Source organism: Aphis gossypii, chromosome X (assembly GCF_020184175.1).
Source record: "Aphis gossypii isolate Hap1 chromosome X, ASM2018417v2, whole genome shotgun sequence".
Taxonomy (NCBI): Eukaryota; Metazoa; Arthropoda; class Insecta; order Hemiptera; family Aphididae; genus Aphis; species Aphis gossypii.
The window spans coordinates 42627648-42649508 of NC_065533.1; the positions used below are offsets into that span (position 1 = coordinate 42627648).

Below are 21861 nucleotides of genomic sequence, written 5' to 3' on the forward strand. Positions count from 1 at the left end.
CTACCTATATAATATTCCGAAGCCTTTTTTATAATACCTGATAAATTACATTTCGAGTTTTTATGGATTATCTAGTCAGTCCTTCGAAACCTGCAAACATAACGACTAAAAAGGGGAAGCATGTAACCACACACGACACACTGTTGTACAGTAAATAGATGTCGACAGTCGAATCACGAGTGTACGGTGTAGGTACCTAAACTATAGTTACTCAATTGCGAACTGACGATCTATTATATATTACATTTGAATTCGACGATAAATCATTACATTCAAAAAACAATTCTGATCACAGTATTATGCCTGTATTACTAGGTATATTAAACATACTTTTTATGATAAACATATTTACCTATATCTATATTAAAGTACCTATACTTAATATAGTAGATTACAGAAGATTATAGAAGCATTACAATTGAGAATATCTGAATATCATTACGTGCATAAATTTAAATAATTTATGTAATTATTCGAAATGATGCAAGCTTCTACGATTAATACTCTTCGAATTAGCTAGGTATATTAAAAAAAAACCTAAAATCGTTTGACGAGAAATCGTTTTTTTTTTATACACATGAATATCTAATTTCGTCTAAATTTAAGCTTCAGATATCAATATCATTGGAATTGAATTTGAATTAACACATCCATAAAAGTGACTCGATCGACGTCCACTGTAGTACTGTACAACAGAATATCAGATTGCCAATTGGTAGGTACCTGCTTGTCCACCTTTTTTTAAATTTTTAGAAAAAAATAGTAAGTTTCAAATATTTATAAATAACTCAAAAAAATAAAGATACCTATATTACCTATACCTACCACATACCTATCTGTATGAAATGCTAGTATAAAGATTTGGTGAATATTTTAGGTTTCTATAACTATTATCTTTGATAGTTAATATTTAATGCTATTACCTATATAATTTTTATAACAAAAAATAAATTGTCAAAAATTGATTTTGTGTAAAAAATTTAGTTTTTTCTGGGTTTTTTTTAGAAAAGTATTGGCAATTTTTTTACTTCTGAAGCCCTAAGGTATTACTAAATACATTTTAATACCAAAAAAAAAAAAATATATATATTTGAGTTGAAAATTAAGCATTTTTAGTGCTCCAAAAAGCGATAACAGATATAAAATATAAATTATATTAAAACAGATAAAACATTTTGAATATTATAGTAGGTAGGTATATTTAATGTATTATAAAAATTAATACAAATATTAGTTTTTCATTTTTGAATTACACCAAATTTACATTTACAACAAAACCACCACACTGACCTATGTATAAGCGATGTGCCCTGGTCACGGCCCACGGGCCGGGCGGGAAATTTACGGCCGCTATCCACCGCATGTGGACAAACGGACGTATTATGTAGATGTAGACAGACGGCCGATAGACGCCGCGTTACTCGTTTACCGCGTTTCGTGCAGTAAGCCACTCGAAAAGTCGTGAAACCCGGTGGTTACGGTATAACCGGCTCTCTATAAAGTAAACCAAAAACCCCACAACGAAGTCAACACACGGTTGGAGGTTCGCTTATACAGAGGCCTTGGCTTGATATGGACTTAACCTCGTCCCACCCGTGCTATCGTTCGTTGTCGTTATCGGTAGAACATAGCTCCCATCACCGCGGTTACCTATAAAAAGGCTTAACGGCCCGACAGCCACCAGAAACTTGGTACACTCACTCACTGCAAGTTCCTGGAGACATGCAGGAGTGCGACTAACTCTGGGACGCTCGACGATGGCGCTGAACTTGAATTTACCAGCCATCCATTATGCGTGGAAACAAATTGGGCTCGCGCATCGGTGGTACAAATGCCGACCGCTCCGGGTCAAATGATGTATGATAAAAAATTGTTCTAGTCCTAATTCACGAAACTAAATCATAAGTATAAGCTATCAGTATTTTATAAATAACAATAATACATAAATATAGTATTATAAATTATAATACATTAATACACAGAATATAAAAATAACGATTGCATTAACCATGTACCACGAATATAGTGGAATTGATTATTTTTTTCGTTTAAAAACGAGAACTTGACACTTATACACTTTTAAATTAGGTTCCTACTTCCTAGTTCATAAAAATAATAACAAAATCTACGTCTGAAACGAGTACTGCTATGACGCACGACTCTACCCTACTCTATACTGCACGAAACAGTAAATTATTCGAATCAATGATATTATATAATATCATTGTGTATTTGTGTGAGTATGAAAAACCATACTGATCGGTTATCTATATTCTATTCTAATTAGTAAATTTCATATTAAGTTTTTTAATAAGTAGGTATCGCTATATTAGGTATGTAAAGTAATATTTATGTAACTATTAGTAATAAAGTAGGTAAATTGAATTATTTTTTGTCGAAATACCTATACAAAATGTAATATTATAAGTAGGTACGAAAAAGTTTTGTCCCACAAATAATTTTTTTTTAACTATAACAACTAACAAGATAATAAACATTGTTATTCATAGTTTAAGCCGTTTAAGGTACCTATGCTATTTCGTCCAAATTTAAACTTGAAATTATATACTTACATATTTTTCGGTTTCAATATGATATAAACTAAGTACTAATAAGAAAGTTTATTTTAAAATTTCAAGATTTAGCTGTATAAATTGCAGATGCCAGATTTTATAAATTGTCGACTGTAAAATAATTTACAAATAAAAATAACTACTTCCGAAACATAGGTAATACCTAGTACCTACTACCTAGTAATATAAATAACATTATTAAAATATATTATAAATAAATAAAACAAATAATAATTTTTATTATTTTTTAATAATATGAATGCAACTTTAGATAAGTATAATTTTAATTACATTCATTTTATTATTGATATAAATTTGTAGTTAAAATTAATATCTATAATATAATTTAATATAATAGAAAAAACTAAAAAGTATATACCTACTAGGTAATTTGATTTTTGTGTTTCAATGTTTCATACAGTCATTTATCTATTCTATTGTTCTACGTTTGCATAAATGGATAATTTGTCAAAAATATATTATTATTTATTACTTTACACCAATGAATATAAATTGTATAATATATTTTTTAATATATATTTAATGCTAATTGCTAATGCCTATATCCAGTGACGTAACTTTAAAACTTGGGCCCGGGTACAAAAATAACCGCAAGCCCTTCCAAATATTAAGTTGGTAATATTAAATTATAATACAAAAACCATACATTAGCAATTAATTAGCCAAATAGACACTTAAAAAAGTTTTTAACATCACATCATTACTGTTCTGATGACTGATGTTTATAATTTGTAAATTAAATTTATTTAGATTTTAGATGTACAAAATGTATACAATGGGTAGATACGTAAATATACGAGTATATATTCTTAACAAAACTAGTATATTTTTCGGACTCCTAAAACGTTTTGGCCCTGTTACAACATCTGAACCCTTTTATTTACACCACTGCCTATTATTTTCTATTTCTATTTTCTATTAATAATATCAAAATAAAAGAAAAACTATTTGCTATAATATGACATAAATTTAGAATTTGTTTTATTTGTTAATAAACAATTTAAATTAATGAGTAAAGAATGTAATCAATTTGTTCTCGTGTTGTTAATTTGTAATATTTTAAATTAGTAACCAATCGGGAACAATCTTACAAGTATCAAGTGTCAAGTACTCAAGTATAGGTATGATTACTTTTAATGGTTAACAAAACTTATGATATACGAATATGAATATACTTGAAAGTAATTACCTACATTTAACATTGAAGAATGAACTACGAGCTATAAAGTATAAATTAATAAATACAATAATAATTAGCGAATAACTTAGCTTTTAAATGTTATTATTTAAGTTAAGTTAGTCTTTAGTGTCTTTGTGGTAGTAATACGTAATGTGTAAATATAACCATATAATCAATGTATTATGTATCGTTATTTAATACATTTTTTTGGTGATTACCACTAGAGAGCCTATATATATAAAAAAATAATCCTATAATCCACCTATAAATCCACCTTGCCTATAGTATAAGCCTATATAGGCTCTCTAATTACCATTATCTTTATTCTTGGTGGTTACATAATGATACTGATACATAACCTTCATGTCTAAGATGATAACAATAGTAATCAATATTGATAACAATTTTTTCATTAACAATTGTTTACAAAATAATTTTAATTAAATAGTCGATTACATTTGAATTATTATAAGTATTTTTTAGTTTATAAACAATGTTATAATATCAGTTTATCATTGCTTATACTTTTGATGATAACAGCTTTAGAATTTGGCTTTCAACTATAGGTAATTTTTTGAAGTCATATTAGTTTGTTGTATTATTGTATTTCGTTAATATTTTATTGAATCATTATTCATTAGTTTCTTTTGTATAGTATATTACATATAGAATAATTATTTTTTGTTTAATGTTAATAGAAAATGGTTTTCGTTTTTGTGAAGCACTGTATTACATGCGTTACTATTGACATTCTATAACAATTTTTTGATATCTATATTACATTCAATATTGATTTATAATGGATATGTTTAATGGAAAACGGAATACTCCAAAACTAAAAGACTCCATGGGTAGAAAGCAGAAACAAGATTCAGAAGTAAGAAAATTATATTTTGGCCTTTGATATTTGTCAGCTACTCTTAATATATATATATGTAAATATTCTTATTCAGGAAGAATCTGAATGCCCTGATCTTGAGTATAACTATGGAGACACAGACACTCATCTCTGTGAAATGGCAGAATTATATAGTTACTCTGAGTTAGAAGATTACCAGACCAATATTCAGGTAATAATCATTCTTTATAGCTATATATTATGTTATATTAATATAATCAAAACAAGTAATGTAAATATTGAAATATTATTAGATAATAATGAATGTTATTATGAAGTAAATGTGACAAACTCTCATTTTATTATAATAGTTGTTCTTCGACAAAATACTAATACCTATAGGCTATAGGCAAAATCGTTCTATTTCTTCACAGTATGTTAGCTTAAAATCTGTACATCAGTTGTCAATATACTAATACAATGGACATCGTTTATAAAACTCACTTTGAGACTAGCACAAAGTGAGTATTATAACTGAAAGAATCTTATAGGCAAAATTGGAGAATAAAAGTATATTTAAGTATTTTTATCATAACAAATTTGTTTTACATATTGACTGTGGATCATTCCAAATGTTGTTAATTATCATTGTTTGTATGTGCTAAATAACACCAATTGATAACATTTACTTTGCTATGGCCTGCCTCATCTAAAAATAATTTTGGCCAATACTGTTAAAAAAGTACAACGCTAAATTGTTCATAATATTTTAACTGTTAATAGGTAAACAGAAAATGTTATAAACGTTTAAACGCTTAAATTGAATAATATTTAAATTATTTTTAATGTTACATGCTCAATTGCTTATAATGTTTAAATTTCCGGTACTTTCCTGTTATACGAGACTACCTTGTTTTTCGACAACATCACAATCCTGTTATCTAAGACTACCAAAATGATACTTTCCTGTTATACGAGACTACTGCTATTTTCGCGACTACCACAATTAGCTGAACGATATCCATAGGTTGCGTTTTAGCGTCGCAAATATATTGTATTAATATAAAATCATAAAAACGAAGATGATTTGTCAGCCTAGGATATAATTTCTAGTGGTTGGTGAAAAAGGTGGTTTATGTTTTAATGGCCTGAATACAACAAAATTTAAGTTCTTTTATAATAATTGTAAGCTAAACTTATGAAAAACCTTGTATTAAATTTTCAACTCTTAGCTACATATACAAAAATTTTTATGAAATATACCTACAAAATAATTTGCAAATATTCATGGTTTTGACGAATTTTTGTCAATATTTGAACTTCAAATGCTAATAAAAAAAATTGTGCCTATGTATTCTTATAATTTTTTAATCACTATAATAATAACTTATGAGGAACTTTGCATTAAATTTTCAAGTATTTTGATAGGGCCAAAAATTTTTTATCGACACTTTAAAAAAAAATTTCTCAAAAAAATCGAAAATTTCAGTGGTCTATAAATAACTCAAAAAAAGTCAAATTTTTTTGAAAATTTAACTATATATAGATACCACTGACATTAACATTTGGTGAAAATTTCAAGTATTTTCAGTGATTAGTTTTTGAATTACAACCATAAAAAAAATCGATTTGGTCGAAAACTGGTTTTGCGTAAAAATTGCCGTTTTTCCGTCATTTTTTTTTTGTTTTTCTCAATTTTTTTGAAAACTGTTGGAAAATGTTAACTTTTTACCTCTATAATGCACCAAGGATATTCATTTTTACATCGGAAACCACCCCCATAGTATGAAATTGGAGCATTATTTTGACTAGTTATGCTGTACACAGACACAAAAAAAAAACACACATCATTGTAAAATCAATACATTCATCACTTCGTTCAGAATCTAAAAACGTATAAAAATTCATTTTAAACACGAACAAATGACGGACTATAATAGGTATTTTATAGTAATAATGGTACGTTTTTTCCGCCAAATTATTAGATTATTTGTACGATGTATTCATTGTTATACCTATGGATGGCGAAGCGATAACAAACCTGAGTGGCGGGGCTATTAAGTTTTCACTCACCACGCCGGAACTTAAACAAATCAGTACCGATATAACAATTGTGACTGTCGTATTTCAAGTATTTTTCGTTACATTAATTTGGATATGGACGTGTGGTCTCTACCTCAAACCGAAGAGGAAGCAGTAAGGCTGCTTCAGGAATACGGGATTTTACATTCTGAAAGAACCTGCAAGAATGGTCATGACGCAAAATTGTATTTTGGGAAAGTAATATTTTGGAAATGCAATGTTAAAAATTGCCAAAAAAAGGTAAGTGTCCGAAATAACACTTGGTTTGAACACAGTCGTCTTCCATTTGTTACTGTTATTCGATTCATTTTTGCTTGGACTGAAGAATCGACTTTGTTCATATGTATAATGTATAATTATTTGTATACCTACGTGGCCATTATTTTTTACTATTTTATTTGTAGATTTATCATTTTAACATTTTATATTTTATATTATATAATATCATTTTACTATTTTTGATCGTGTTTGGTGACGACACTAATATTATTTGCTTTTTTTTATATATTATATAATTTGAATATGTGGCCATAATTTTTAATTATTATATTTTTTTGTATTTATAATTTATTAACATATACATTTACGCCAAGTCTGGCTGTGCACCTCTAGCGTGTGCTGTGAAAAATATAGTACAAATGATTTCAATATTTTCATTTTCTTTATGTATAAATACAATTCAAATGTGGCCATCATCACAATACCTACAGATTAAAAAAAAAATTTATTAAGAAGATCGCCCTGCATGTACGACGTTCTCTTAATAAAAATAAGGTACCTAGTCTTAGATAACAGGATTGTGATGTTTTATAAAAAAACAGCGGTAGTCGCGATAACGGAGGTAGTCTTGGGTGGTAGTCGCGATAATAGCAGTAGTCTTGTATAACAGGAAAGTACCAAATTTCCTATAATAGTTAACAATATATTTTTTGATATAAACCCTTTCTTTTTTTTTATACACATACCTTATATGTATTTTCTTCTTTTTGCAAAATAAATATATTATTATTATTATTTAAACTAGACTTCAAAATTTTGAATTTGATTGTTTATTAAATTCTTCATTTTAAATTTTTTCATATAATTTTATTTATTGAACAAATTAAATTTGAAGCTAATTTATAAAACGTAAAAATTAATTTCAACTAATTGTTTGAATAATAAAAATGTATAATAATATTTAAACTAATGTAAATAAATGATTAAAATTATGCCAAAAACATAAATTTGAAAATTTCAAGTCAATCATACAAAAAAATTTCATAGTTTATGTACTTATAATATATATGGAAAAAATGTATGATCTCATAATTCATGTATCAACGCATTGTGCATAAAAATTAATATATAACATTGTAACTTTAGGTTTTTTCTTTTACCCATAACTATGTACCAAAGAAAAGGTCAATTTTATACACAAATAACATAAATAATAGTAATAATATGGTGAAATTTCTGAATAACATTCATTATCTGTCAAAAAATTTGTGTACACTACTTGGAGGGGTTTTAGTTTAAAATAGCTGGATTAAGAATTATTATGTAGTAAACTATACTAAGATAATATAGATAATGGAAGTATATTTTGAAATATGACTTGTTTTATTATTATTTTTATCATTACTTATGTTTATAGTTTGTTTAAAAAAATTATAGGTTAAAACCAACTTATAAGCGTTATAATAAAAGTGTAAAATGTATATTTTAATTCTTTGTTATTAATTTTAAATATAATTTGAAGAAATGTTCTATAATAATGATAAAAATTGCTCTTATAACAAATAAATCTATCAATGCATTTTTATTAGTACTTTAATTCTTATTTATTGTTTTCCAGCATTAATGAAAAGCTTTTATTGAATACAATTTGTTAATAATTCTAAGGTCACTATTTAAATAGTTTTAATTATGTTTGATTTAAGCATTATTTTTTTACTATATTTTTGTTCAAGCAAACCCTTTTTAATACTGACTTGCCATAGGCATTATTTCATAAAATTAATTTAATTACAAATATTTAATATTTACAATAATTTAAAATCATTCTAATAGAGGTCCAAATTAGCTGATAGAATTAATCAATTTGTAGAAATTAGTTGGTTTCGACATTTATTGATTGAACATCTAGGAATTAAAAATGAATAATTTGAGCTTTATTTACCATGAGTTAGATCTATATATAATGTAATATTAATAACTCTAGTTTAAAATATTTTACTCAGGAATTTGAAAGCATAATGAAAGCAATGGACTTTAAACCATCATGGCATAATTTAAGTATAGAAAATAAAAATATGGTTGCATTTAAACTACTTGATTCATTAGAAGTATCGGATAAAACAAAACGGATGAATGCAGCCAGATGTGTATTATATTTGTTACAAGTTTGTAATCTTTTTTTATGAGATATTATCTTAGTTAATAATTAAATATATTTTTAAGTTTAATATGTTTTTTTCAGGGATGTTGGGCAGAATGTCAGTCAGATAAAGATCAACAGTCAAATGCCAAAGAAAATGTACTATTTTTATACAAATTTGGTATTTTTAATGCATTTGTAAATCTGCTGAATATGGAAATAGAGTATGATACTTATTATTGTTAACATTATATTATGAATCTTGAACTATAATTTATTCATTTATTATTTAAGGTCAGTACAATTTCATCGAAAAACTCAAATTAACTGTACAGATTCTACAAATTTAAGAATCATTTTAAATGTGTTGTATACTTTTATTGAAGTACTCAGAGTGTCAGAATTTGAAGCAGATGTTGAATTCAAAGAATTTAGAGAAAATCTTTTATCAGATATAGGTAACTATATGATATTTTGTTAAAAAGTTATTTCAAATACTTAATAGGACTCAATGTAAAATTCTAACCTATGTTTAAATTTTAGGTTTACCTTATACAGAAGACCATATAGTAGTAAAACTATTAGGCATGATTACTAAATTTTGCAGTGGATTGGCATCATATTATCCAATGAAAAAAGTTTTATTGTTGTTGTGGAAATTAATATTAGTTCTACTCGGAGGAATGGACACTTTAGCCAATTTAAAAAGTAAAAATTTTTCTTATTACAAATTTTCTAATTAATAAAAAAAAAATCTGTATGTTAGACGAATACCGAAAAAAAGTAGAATTGCCAGAACTTCAAGAAGATCCAATTGAAATAATTAAATCAATGCGATCGTCTTCACCACCACCAAGCTCCACAGATATGATGAATGCACAAAAACGTGGCACCCGTCAAAAGAGAGTAAGTAGAATGTTTTGTAATATTTTAACTTAATTGTTCTATGATAAAATATAATTAAGATGTAAGATTAAATTATCTAATAAAACATGTTTAGATTTCTTTATTCTTCCTGAATTTTTAAAATTCAAAATAAACACTAATTAATTAAATGCATACTTTTTAGTATGTTTTAATATGCCTGTTATTTTTTAAAATACGTTGATCATATTACCTAACAATTTTGTATAAGATCTTTTTATATTAAAATGTGAAAAGGTATATTATATTCTGGTTATTTGATAATCCTTTTGCTTTGCTCATCTTTGAAGAGGATACTTAGTAAAATATAATATTAAAGAAATGCTTAAAATTAATTAATTAACTTAGTATGTATTAAAACATATTGTGATAAATGTAAGAGATTTTTTTTGTTAAAAATAAATTACATTTTGATGATATACTTTTTATCCACTAACAAGAGTTTTATAATTTTTAGAGTAGGATTGTCAGTTAGGTTACATTTAAATATTTTAAAAAAAAAAGTATATTTAAGCAAAATTTAAAATTTTGCAAAATCTATAACATAATGTATGGTATTATTCAATAACTATTTTAAATAATAATAAAAAAAAATTATTTTTATTTTTTTCAAATATGAACATTTTTATGGTTGTTAGTATTTTTCATTACTTTTAGAAATATAATCAAAAATTGAAAACATTAATTAATGCAACTAACTTATTTAATAAAAATTCATTAATTCCTGCTTAAATATTGTTTTTATAAAAAAAAAAAAAAGTTTTCATTGTAACAAGCATTGAAAAACTTATAAATTCTTTTCTCCATTGAGAATTTAAAAATGTTAATGAGATTAAATAATTGTAATCGTATCATATTCCTAACAACAATTTATTATGTATATTATAAAGATATAGCATAAAATGTAAATCATAATTCATTTAATCATTTAAAATAAATAAGGAATTAAAACAAATTACTTAATGCTTAAAAACTTCCTATTTATAAAAATAATTTTTTTTGTAAGACATTTTAATGTATTTTGTGACTTAAATATTTGTAAATATTGAATATTAAATATTATGGTTTATATCTTATGAATTTTTAAATAAGTATAACTTTTTTAAATAATGTGAAAAATCTTTTATGTTATTAAACATGACATAGATAAAAAAAAATTAATAATTTTGTGTGATAAATATTTGATTTCAAAAAGTGAATAACTAAATTGTGTAAAAGATTACATAATGTTAAATTGCAGTGAAAATTTAACCAATTATTTTTTTATTTCATTATCTGTGCTCTTTTTTGAACAAAAACTTTTGTTCAAATTTATAATTTTCATTTAACAATTTATAAAGTATATACTAACTGCAATAACATGGTTAATATTTGATTATAAAATCTTATAAAAACAAAATAGTTGTTAAATGTATTTCTCATTTTATACTGAAGAGTTTTAATTAGTTTCTTAATTGATAAATTTGAAAAAAAATAATTGATTATTTCTTAGATGGCGTATAATTTAAATGCATTATCATACAGATTAACTGATGATTCTACTTCTCTTAGCATTTGCGAAGAGGTAAGTTTAGATAGTGCTGACTATTTGTCGTGTAACCATTGGAAAATCATTTAAGATTTGTGGTCCTGTTTTTGTATTGTTCTGTCAATGTTATAATGTATATTGTATTTATTATGTGCACAGTCATTAATTGCACAAATGTTGTATCTAATTTGTTTATCACTATGAGTTATGTGTATATTTAACATTTTAATTAATCTAAATAAGTTATAATTTTTTTACTATAAATTTAAATATTATTTATCATGATTATTTGACATGTAAAAAGTGCATTCAATTCAGTTTAATACCTATCTAATAAAATAAATATTAAAATATAAATACATTTGAGTTATTATATAGAGTGGGTAAATATATGATAAAGATGAGTTGTTTTAACTCAAAAAACTTAAAAAATATTTTATGATATTTTAGGTCTTATGTAAATACAAATATAGTTAGAATTAATTTATGGTTCTTATACGGATAAACCATTTGTGTAAATATGTCTTGCATCACAGCATATGTTCGATTTAATAATTATTTTTATGTTTCAGACACAATTAATTAAATTTTATATTTTATATCCTTTTTAGTGTTTTGGATTCAAAAATGTTTGATCCCTAAACACCAAAAAGTTATCTTACTTTATATTTATTAAATATATCCTATTATAATTATAAATATTGTAAGATATTTCATAAAATTATAAGTTTTTTTTTTTAATTTGAAAAATATTTTTTAAAACAAAACATTTTTCATTATTCTTAGGTAATACATATTTACTTACTTTAACTAGAAATTTAGTATTTATATAAAAATATAACAATATTTTAAAATATTCCTGGAAATTTAAAAAAAAAATAAGACAGAAATATAAGATGCCCTTTTAAGGCTAAAATTTTTCATTGTGTTAAAAAAAAAAAAAAATAATTGAAAGTAGAATTTGTTCTAATTATTTACTTTATATCAACTTTATTCTTAAATTTATATTATGTTATATAAATGTAACATTAATAATATTTATTTGAAATTTATATTAAAAAAAAATTAGATTGAAGGTAAGAATTGGGTAAACAATTGTGGTTATTTTTTTTTAAATCAATACAATGAATAATATTAATAAATTAGCTCGGTAACATAATTTTTGGAATTTGAGTTCTAGACAATTTTAATCTATCTGAAACTGATCTTTGAGACTCTAGTGCTCCTTGACAAATATCCATAGATAAGTTGCATAAAACATTTCTTTATTAAATGAACAGTAACTAGTTGTTCACTCATTATTTAAAGTGGTTATTTATCTTAATTAAATTTTATAGTATAAATAATGCAATTTTTATTTTGTAACAAATAAATATAATTTGTAAAATTTGTCATCAATGATAAATATTAGATATTTAAGCTCGTTGGTATTCATGTTCAATATTTATCAGTATCATAAAATGTTTAGAAATTGTTTTATGCTAAGAGTATTAAATAATAATTTTACATGAATATTTTGCATTAATTATAAATTTATAACTGTTTATAACTTTCCTTAGGGCCTGATAAAACAGAGTTCATTAGACGAATCTCTTGTAGTCATGGATTTATCCTATCAGAATGATGAAGATTTACAAGACTATGAAGATCAGCAACTAGGAATGGATGATATTTCTAATATGAAAAATATTCAAGAAATAAATGATTTTAGGCCACAAACACCACCTACACCACTAATTATAAAAGGCCTACCATGGATACCTAAAGTTCGCCATAAAGACTTACAATTTTTTTTGGATCAAACTAGAATTAAATTTCTTGGTTTTAAATTGGACAATGATATTGATACACTAATTGGCTTACCTGATCCCATACATGAAAGTGTAGCTATTCTCAAACAAGTAAATTTCTTATTTAATTTTTTTTTATGTTCAATGTATACAAAGTATTATGTTTTCAGTATATGTATACATCATTAGCTGATTACCAAATAAAAAAAGAAGAAACAATTCAAAGAAATCCGATAATTATGGGCAATGAAGAAGTTGACCAAACACCTGCAGAAGTTTTATATCAGGTCAGTGATTTTTTTTTATCATGTTTTTTTACTAAATAATTTTAATGTTGTATTTAACTATAATTTTAAACCTAACCACAATTTTAAAAATTTTAGGCTATGTTGCCAAATTTACCTCAACATATGATTGCATTATTAAAAATATTATTGGCTGCATCACCTACTTCAAAAGCTAAAAGTGATTCAATTAATATAATTGCTGATATATTACCAGTTGACGTGCCGTATGTAACAAAATCAGTATAAAATTAATTTCATATATTGATAGTTATCAATAGCTTAATATTTTTCTTTGCAGAATGTCATTTTCTGAGTCAGTTAAGCTGGAAACTGATATTAATAGACAGAAAGAAATTGTAGTAAAAGCTATAAGTGGTATATTGCTTTTATTGCTGAAACATTTTAAAGCAAATCATATTTATCAATTTGAGTTTATCTCACAACATCTAGTGTTTGCAAATTGCATACCACTTGTAATCAAATTTCTGAATCAAAATCTCGTATCTTATGTATCATCTAAGAACACGTAAGTAATTTAGTTTATATTATAATTTATTAATAATAATTTGATTTTAAACGGTTTTAGGATTCCAATACTAGATTTTCCAACATGTGTTATTGGTGATGGACCCGACCTTTCATTAGATAACATTGAAATAGGAGAGTTTCCATTATGTTCATGGAGAAATGTTTATTCTTGTATCAATTTATTAAGAGTCTTGAATAAAATAACAAAGTGGAAACATTCAAGAATTATGGTAGCTGAAATACAATATTTGATTCATAAGAATCTTAATCAAACTTTCTATGTTTATGTTTTAGATGCTGGTTATATTTAAATCTGCACCAATATTGAAAAAATCATTAAAAGTAAGACATGCTATGATGCAGCTTTACATTTTAAAACTGTTGAAAATGCAAGCAAAATACCTTGGCCGGGCATGGCGAAAATCAAATATGAAAACAATGAGTACAATATATCAAAAAGTTCGACACAGACTAAATGACGATTGGGCATATGGGAATGGTAAAAAATAAAATAATTATATTTTTATAAAAGCTATTATTTTTATACTAGTTTCTAATTAATTTTCTTATTATCCAAAATATAATTTAATTGTTAAAAGTTGGTCAGGTTAATTAGGTCAATGGACTTTTTAATATTATAAAAGTTTTACATATATGTATTTATATATATTTTTTTAGCTAATATCTTATTACTATTGAAAATTAAGTCTCCTATCACAACTAATTTAATTTAATATTGAAGTTGAAGTTTGGATTAATTTAATTTTTGAATTCCTTAATATATTATTTCAACAACATAACAAGATTTTCAAGATTTACTAACCTCAATCAGAAAAATCTGGATGTTTAATAAAATGTTCCTTAGTGTTATTATTCATTATTTATTACCTATAAACTTCAATTTATTTATTTAATATATTAATAGATTATGGGGGCTAATTTAATATTTTAATATTGCTAGTTTTAAATTAGGGTTAGATACTTATCAAGTATTAATGATATAAAATATGTTAAATTTATTTAGATCTTGAAGCACGCCCAACTGATTTTCAAATTGAAGAGCGGTTTTTGAGATCAGCAGTTGATAAATTCCATGCACGACGTTACTCTCCACAATATGTAAGTATAATTAATTCATAAAATCTTAATTATTTTTATAATAATATATTATATCAAATTGTTAATTTTATCAAACTTTGTGTTTCAAGTTCAAAATAATCCATGTATTTAAAGTTAGTAATAAAATCAATATTTCCTGCCAATCTTAATTCTTTATCATAGTATTTTATATAATTGTACAAACAAGTATTGATACTATCAATTTTATGTATAATTTATTATTAATGTAATAATATATATAATTAAAACTTTATTAAAAATAAATTAGATAATTATGTTTGATAAAATATTTATTTGATAAATTATTTGATTAAAGGATGACGAACTTACTCCTAGTGATTTTTCAATCAATACTGCTTTGGGAAAACCTATTAAGTTATCAAGTGAATTCAGACAGCATTACATGATTTGGTTGGATCAAGAAGTGTTTCAGAATAACATTGATTGGAATGCATTAATCACGGACTATGAAACTTAAACTAAAAGGAGCATAATAGTTAGATGTAATACTTTTATATCTTTTTATTAAATGCATAATAAAATAATAAAATTATAATATCCAAAATAATCATAGTATTTTTGTTTTTATAAAAAATATACATTAATAGTTATCAATTTTTGATTAATACTCGTATTAGTCGCATTTACTTTATATTATACTCTGATATCCATATTCTGAAAAAAATGTACTTGTTATTCATATACTAAAATATTATGAACATTATTGGATATTATTCAAAATACTAAGTGTCTCATTTTATTAACTATGCAACTATATTTAATAAAAACAAATTTATTTTATAAAAGAACTAGAAAAAAATTTAAAAAAAAAAAAAAGTAATAGAATTAAAAATACATTTTTATTTAAAATTTTACTTGTGGTTAATTTTTATTTTGTTGGAAATTTAAACAGTAGTGCATAATTACTCAAAACCTTAAGACTCAATTATTTGGAAATTCTCATAATTTAAAATTCCTAATTAATAGTTTTGATCAACATGTGATTAATGTTACTTAAAAATATAACAATTGGTGTTTTCTAATTATTTTTTTATTTATTTATTTTTTTATCATAATTTACAATTAGAACCAAATTTGCTCTTGTAATTTGACCAAAATAATAATTTATTCTCGTAATAAATACACTTTTATTGTAATATGCTACCTAAAAATTGTAATTATTTCTTTAATATCAAAGTTAACCCCAAGCATTTTTATATCCTTTCAACTTTCATAGTTTAATAGGTGTGTGCAGACCTCAATTTCTAGTCGAGCCTGAAACAATTAGTGCCCCAATATTTGAATAGTGTCCCTATTTTTGCTTTTAACACATTTAAGTTTAACATACATTCTTATTATAAATGAAAAACTGAGTAGTATTTATTTATAAATACGTATTTAATTATTTTAGTTATACTTACACACAACATTAATGTACTAATTTCTAGACAAATTTTTTAAAGTTAAAAATAAAATGTTATGAATACAATTATGTATAACAAAAAAAAAATACAATACCCAAAATTTAAAAAAAAAAAAAACTTGATTTAATATGCAAAATTGTATATTCATATTATATTAATACATAATACATACAATATGTACCTACATAATATATGAACTTAGTAGTGTATAAATGTGTAATTATGTAATAATTTCAATTATAGAAGGATTATAAATGAATTTTCCTATTTCCATAAGCCATAGTCTCTAGTTGTATTACGTAGTTTGTGCACAATGTTTTTGTGTGATGAATAAATTGATAAAATGTATGTAGTGGTACACAAATATTTTTAATTTAATTTCATTATTATGACAAATATAATTTTCATGATCTTTACAAACATATTGTTATAATTAAAATATAATATACACAAATTTGAAATTTTACTATGCCCCTAAAAAGATTTCTGTTGAGCCAGGTATCGATTGGATTGCCCCATGTGCACACCTATGATAATCATTAAAATAGTATTGAGATCTATTAATTTAAATAAATAGTAGTATGAGGACGACCATATTCATATTTTTTAGTTTTCTTAATTGTATAATTATTAATTAATATACTACTTGATAAAAATTGTATGATTACCAATATTTTTATAATTTTCTTTTTAATATTAACTCATTTATTTTATAAATGACTGAATACTATTCAAAAATAAATATAGTTATTTATAAAAAATAAACCTAATCTTATCTTGTATTTTACTAAGCATGCCCAATGCCCATTTAAAGTTAGTTATGATTGTATCAAATAATTTATTTATGTACAAAATTCTGTAGCTATATTAAGCGTGTTTATTTTATTAATAATATTAATTGCCTTATATTAATAAAAATATTTATAACTAAAATACTATTAAATTTTCTAATAAGTAAATACTATACAACATATTTATTGTATACCCAATATTTATTTTACAAATAGTCATAATTGATAGTTTATAAATTGAACATTACATTAGAATAAACATTTTACTTATTCATAGTCATTATAACAATATTAAATTAATTTTCTTGCATGTTTATTTTATATATGTTTATACAAACAAATACATAGTATGGTATTTTTAGCATGTAACACTTTTTTTTTCTAACAATATTGTTTTTTGTATTCTTAATGACCCTAATGTATTTAGGTTAGTTAAAAATATTTAACACCAAACTTTGTCAATATTTTAATCTCATTAGTTTCTAATATTTTTAAATTTTAATGAGTTATAGATGTTTATAATCTTTTTAATTTTAAAGTATGATATATATGTAATCCGTTTGGATTGATTAAAAACGTCAGAATATTAAGCAAAATGTAGTGAAAGGAAAAATTATTTTAGCAATTTAAATAAATTGTAGTAAATTATAGTAATTTAAATAAGTTAAAATGGTACCTATAAACTATAAGTTCACTCGTAATTTAGATCATAATTATTAAATTTTATATACTATTTGTCATAATTCATTCTAAGAAGGTGCTAATATTAAAATCAGAGTGAATTGACTACTAAAAATATTATGTAATATTATGTAGATGAGCTTCTAATTGGTCTTTATTGATTTTAAATGTGAAAATAAGTTATTCATGAATTATAATTTTTTTAAAAGTATAAATAAAATCCTATAAAATGCATTAGATAATATTTTTATTTTGATGTTTGTCAATTTTGGTAATAAGTTAATTTATTCCAATATTAAAGCTAACATTACAAAATAAGTTTTAATACGTGTAAATTTTATAAGTAGTGCCATATTTTTAAAACGGATAGAACACAGGCAAGGTTGTGACTTTCGCCTGATTAAAATACACCAACAGTGCTAAAACAAATTTTAGTTAAACTTTTGGTAGAACGGTGATCACTACTTTAAAAATATATTTCTTTAAATTGTATCACATTAATAATACTAACATTAAACTAAATTTTATACACTATTGTTAATTTGATGAATTTTAAATTTAGGAATATGTATAATACATTAAGAGATACTCATAATTATCAATCAAATTATCATAGTATTTTATTAATAATAAGTTGAGTGATCACCATTTCTCAATAGATCAACACAATTTTTTTTTGTCACACACTAATGTATTTTAGTCGATAATTCGACATCATGCCTGTTTATGATACTATGTCTCAAAAACGAACAGCTTAGGAAACGTATATACAACAAAACCATTAAAAAAAAATATTGACAATATTATATTACTTTAAATTTAAAGTGAATCGTTATAATAGTTATAATATGAAACTTAAATATAAAAACAATATTTATGTGTTCATATATTTGTTTTTTATACGAATTATGACCAATTTTTTTAAGCTATTGAAATATAATCATGACTTAATTAAAAAATAAAACATCTTAAAATCAACAAACAAAACTACGAGCACAGTGCACAGATAATGTTTACATAATCATCCTAATCTAATGTTTAATTTTGATAGTTGGTTAATTCACTCAAAACATCCTCTAAAATCCTTTAAAGAGATAGGTAGTTTTAATTTTAAACCAAAGAACTGGACCACTAGCTTCCACCATCATTAAATTACTGTAGGTATTTACGTATTATTATGGTCGTTTATGATAATTTATATTTTAATTAAATATAATAAATACACTGCTTATACGTGATTTTATCGAGTACTAACCTATACATAATATTTAACCACAAATAATGTTGTAATTTTCATAAACACTTGTATCAATTAGGTGTTATAATATTGTATTATTTATAAATGTATACCAATAATATTATATAATATACTATTGCCTAGTGCCTTTAAAATAATATATAGACGTACAAAATTTTTTCTCGTTGCTGAGTAATAAACAATCATTTCATTTAACGTGCGAGTGTTTTTTTTTTAAAATCAATTTCCTTTATTTTTTTACAAATCAACACAACCTTTTAACATACAAGTAAGTCGATCATTGCGTTACACACGCACGCACGCACGCACGCACGCAAGCACACACTCACACACAAATCTTAAACGTACGCCCGGCAGCAGCACAGGACACAGGTATACAATAAATAAACCAATATATATATAACCACCCGAGAGGATCGATAACGTACCCACCTACCTACCTAATAATTTAATCCTTCACTTGCAAAGACACGCCGAGGATAAAATGGAAGTGGAACAAGAGCCCGTCGCCGCGATAGTGAAAACGAAGGAAGAGTGCCTGTGGAAGGCGAAGCTGGCGCAGGAGGCCAACAGGTTCGAGGACATGGCCCGGTACATGAGACGGGTGGCCGAGTGCGGGGAACCGATGACCAAAGACGAAGACAACATGATGGCGGCGGCGTACAAACACCTGTTAGATACGAAGCGGTCGTCCAGGCGGACGCTGGTGACTGTCGAACAGAAGGACGGCATCGCGTCCTGGGAGGCCGCGGCGGCCCGGCAGTATCGCGAGCGCGTCGACGACGAGTTGCGCGCGCTGTGCACCGAAGTGCTGGCCGTGGTCGACGAGTGGCTGACGTCCGACCGGTCGAACGCCTCGGACCCGGCCACCGGCGTGTTCTACTGGAAGCTGTGCGCCGACTACAACCGGTACGTGGCCGAGGTGATTGACGACCCGGGCGACCGGGCGGCCGTGGTGGCCAGGTCCAGGGCAGCGTACGAGCGGGCCGACCAGATAGGCCGCACCGCGCTCCGGCCCGTCGACCCGGTCCGGCTCGGGCTCATGCTCAACTACTCCGTGTTCCTGTACCAGGTGTGCCAGCAGCGCCGGCAGGGCCTGGACGTGGCCAAGCACGCGTTCGACGAGGCCGTGGCCCAGATCGACACCATCGACGACCTCATGTACGACGACTCGACGCTCATACTGCGGCTCATCCGCGACAACCTCAATATCTGGATCCAAGAGAACGGCGGCGAGTCGTACGCCGCCGCCGTGGCCACCGCCGCGGCCGTCGTCGCCGGGACGGACGACCCGCAGCAGCAGCAGCAGCAGCCGCAGCAGGCGCTGTCCACCTTGCCCGTGGCGGACGACCGAATGGCCGTGACCGCGATCGCCGCGTCCACTGTCATGCTGTCGCTGTCGCCGCCGAACGTCGAATCGCAGAACGATGACCTCGATCGTCAAACGTTGCGGGACAACGTCAATTAAAAGTCAGGCACTATAATATGATGTCCTGCTATTACAACATATAGTAATATATCTCAACGTTTTTTTAAAATAAAACCCATCTTCCGCACACGTTGTTATATGTATACACACATAAACTATTATAATATATAAACTATTTTAATACAATAGATATTTTAAAAATCTAATTTTTTTTAACCCTCTTACTCTCGTTCCTCGCCGCAGGTCATTAAAAACAATCGTTAAGTGTTTACACGGTGTTACATCGTTTACATAAAGTTTATACCCTATAAAGCGTGTCCTTACTCCTTAGGCTTTGTTTTTTTTTTTTGCAGTTATTTTACTCATACGGTTGTACGAGGTTTGGGATATATGCGAGTGCACGACTTACGTATTATGATGCAAAGCGTATGAAAAATAGAAAAACTAAAAATTAAGACAAACCAGTTTCTGACAAAATTAAATTTGTGTTTTCTTTGAAAATTATAATTTATAATTTAAAATGTACCTACATCATTTTTAGTTTTAGTAGCTGCGCTTTAAAATTAAATTAAATTTTTAACAGTCAAAATGTTTTTATGAAATACCTATGTATAATTTATACTTTATAAATTTGTTTTAATATACCCATCACTCCCTTTTCTGTAATTTCTGTGTATATCTATAAGCAAAATTAAGAAGGGCAGAAAAATGAAAAATCTCAAAATATTAATGTAGTCATATAGATACGTTTACTATTATACTAAATATTAATAGTTTAAAATTGTATTTTAATTATGCAAATAACTGGTTAAAATAAAAAAATTGATAAATATTATAAGCGGAATTCGCAGTTAAATCAATAATCAAAACATAACTTTATAAAAGATATACGCCTGACTGAAGGTCGATAGGCAACTTAGTTTTCTTATGCTAAATGGGATGGAAAGTAAGCAACTTTATGTACACGGATGAGACTATGAGGAAATAAGTAAAATGAACAACAAGAAATGAAACAACTTCAATAATAAGGTAACATTTATAACAGCGGG

At 26.2% G+C, this 21861-nt stretch overlaps 2 protein-coding genes across 2 annotated transcripts; both read left to right on the forward strand.

Moving 5' to 3' along the window:
* Positions 1-4175: 4175 nt before the first annotated feature.
* LOC114129340 (striatin-interacting protein 1) lies at positions 4176-18359 on the forward strand. Its single transcript, XM_027994054.2, has 16 exons — positions 4176-4340; positions 4473-4651; positions 4728-4844; positions 8917-9078; positions 9156-9277; positions 9348-9511; positions 9597-9761; positions 9820-9959; positions 13065-13406; positions 13466-13582; positions 13679-13806; positions 13881-14108; positions 14169-14340; positions 14405-14609; positions 15135-15229; positions 15546-18359. Exons 2-16 carry the CDS (start codon positions 4574-4576, stop codon positions 15705-15707), a joined length of 2397 nt encoding a protein of 798 aa, XP_027849855.1. The 5' UTR covers positions 4176-4340; positions 4473-4573; the 3' UTR covers positions 15708-18359.
* Positions 18360-19031: 672 nt separating this feature from the next.
* LOC114129333 (14-3-3 protein zeta-like) lies at positions 19032-20851 on the forward strand. The gene is made up of 2 exons (XM_050207211.1): positions 19032-19755; positions 19852-20851. Exon 2 carries the CDS (start codon positions 19868-19870, stop codon positions 20849-20851), a length of 984 nt encoding a protein of 327 aa, XP_050063168.1. The 5' UTR covers positions 19032-19755; positions 19852-19867.
* The last annotated feature ends 1010 nt before the right edge of the window (positions 20852-21861 follow it).

What these genes read in the sequence shown, in the direction of transcription:
- LOC114129340 (XM_027994054.2), top strand. Translation starts at nt 4,574, where the DNA reads ATGGATATGTTTAATGGAAAACGGAATACTCCAAAACTAAAAGACTCC. An exon ending in CTGCTGAATATGGAAATAGA is followed by an intron (nt 9,278 to 9,347) that starts GTATGATACTTA and finishes TTATTATTTAAG; the next exon opens with GTCAGTACAATTTCATCGAA. An exon ending in GTGGCACCCGTCAAAAGAGA is followed by an intron (nt 9,960 to 13,064) that starts GTAAGTAGAATG and finishes AACTTTCCTTAG; the next exon opens with GGCCTGATAAAACAGAGTTC.
- LOC114129333 (XM_050207211.1), top strand. Translation starts at nt 19,868, where the DNA reads ATGGAAGTGGAACAAGAGCCCGTCGCCGCGATAGTGAAAACGAAGGAA.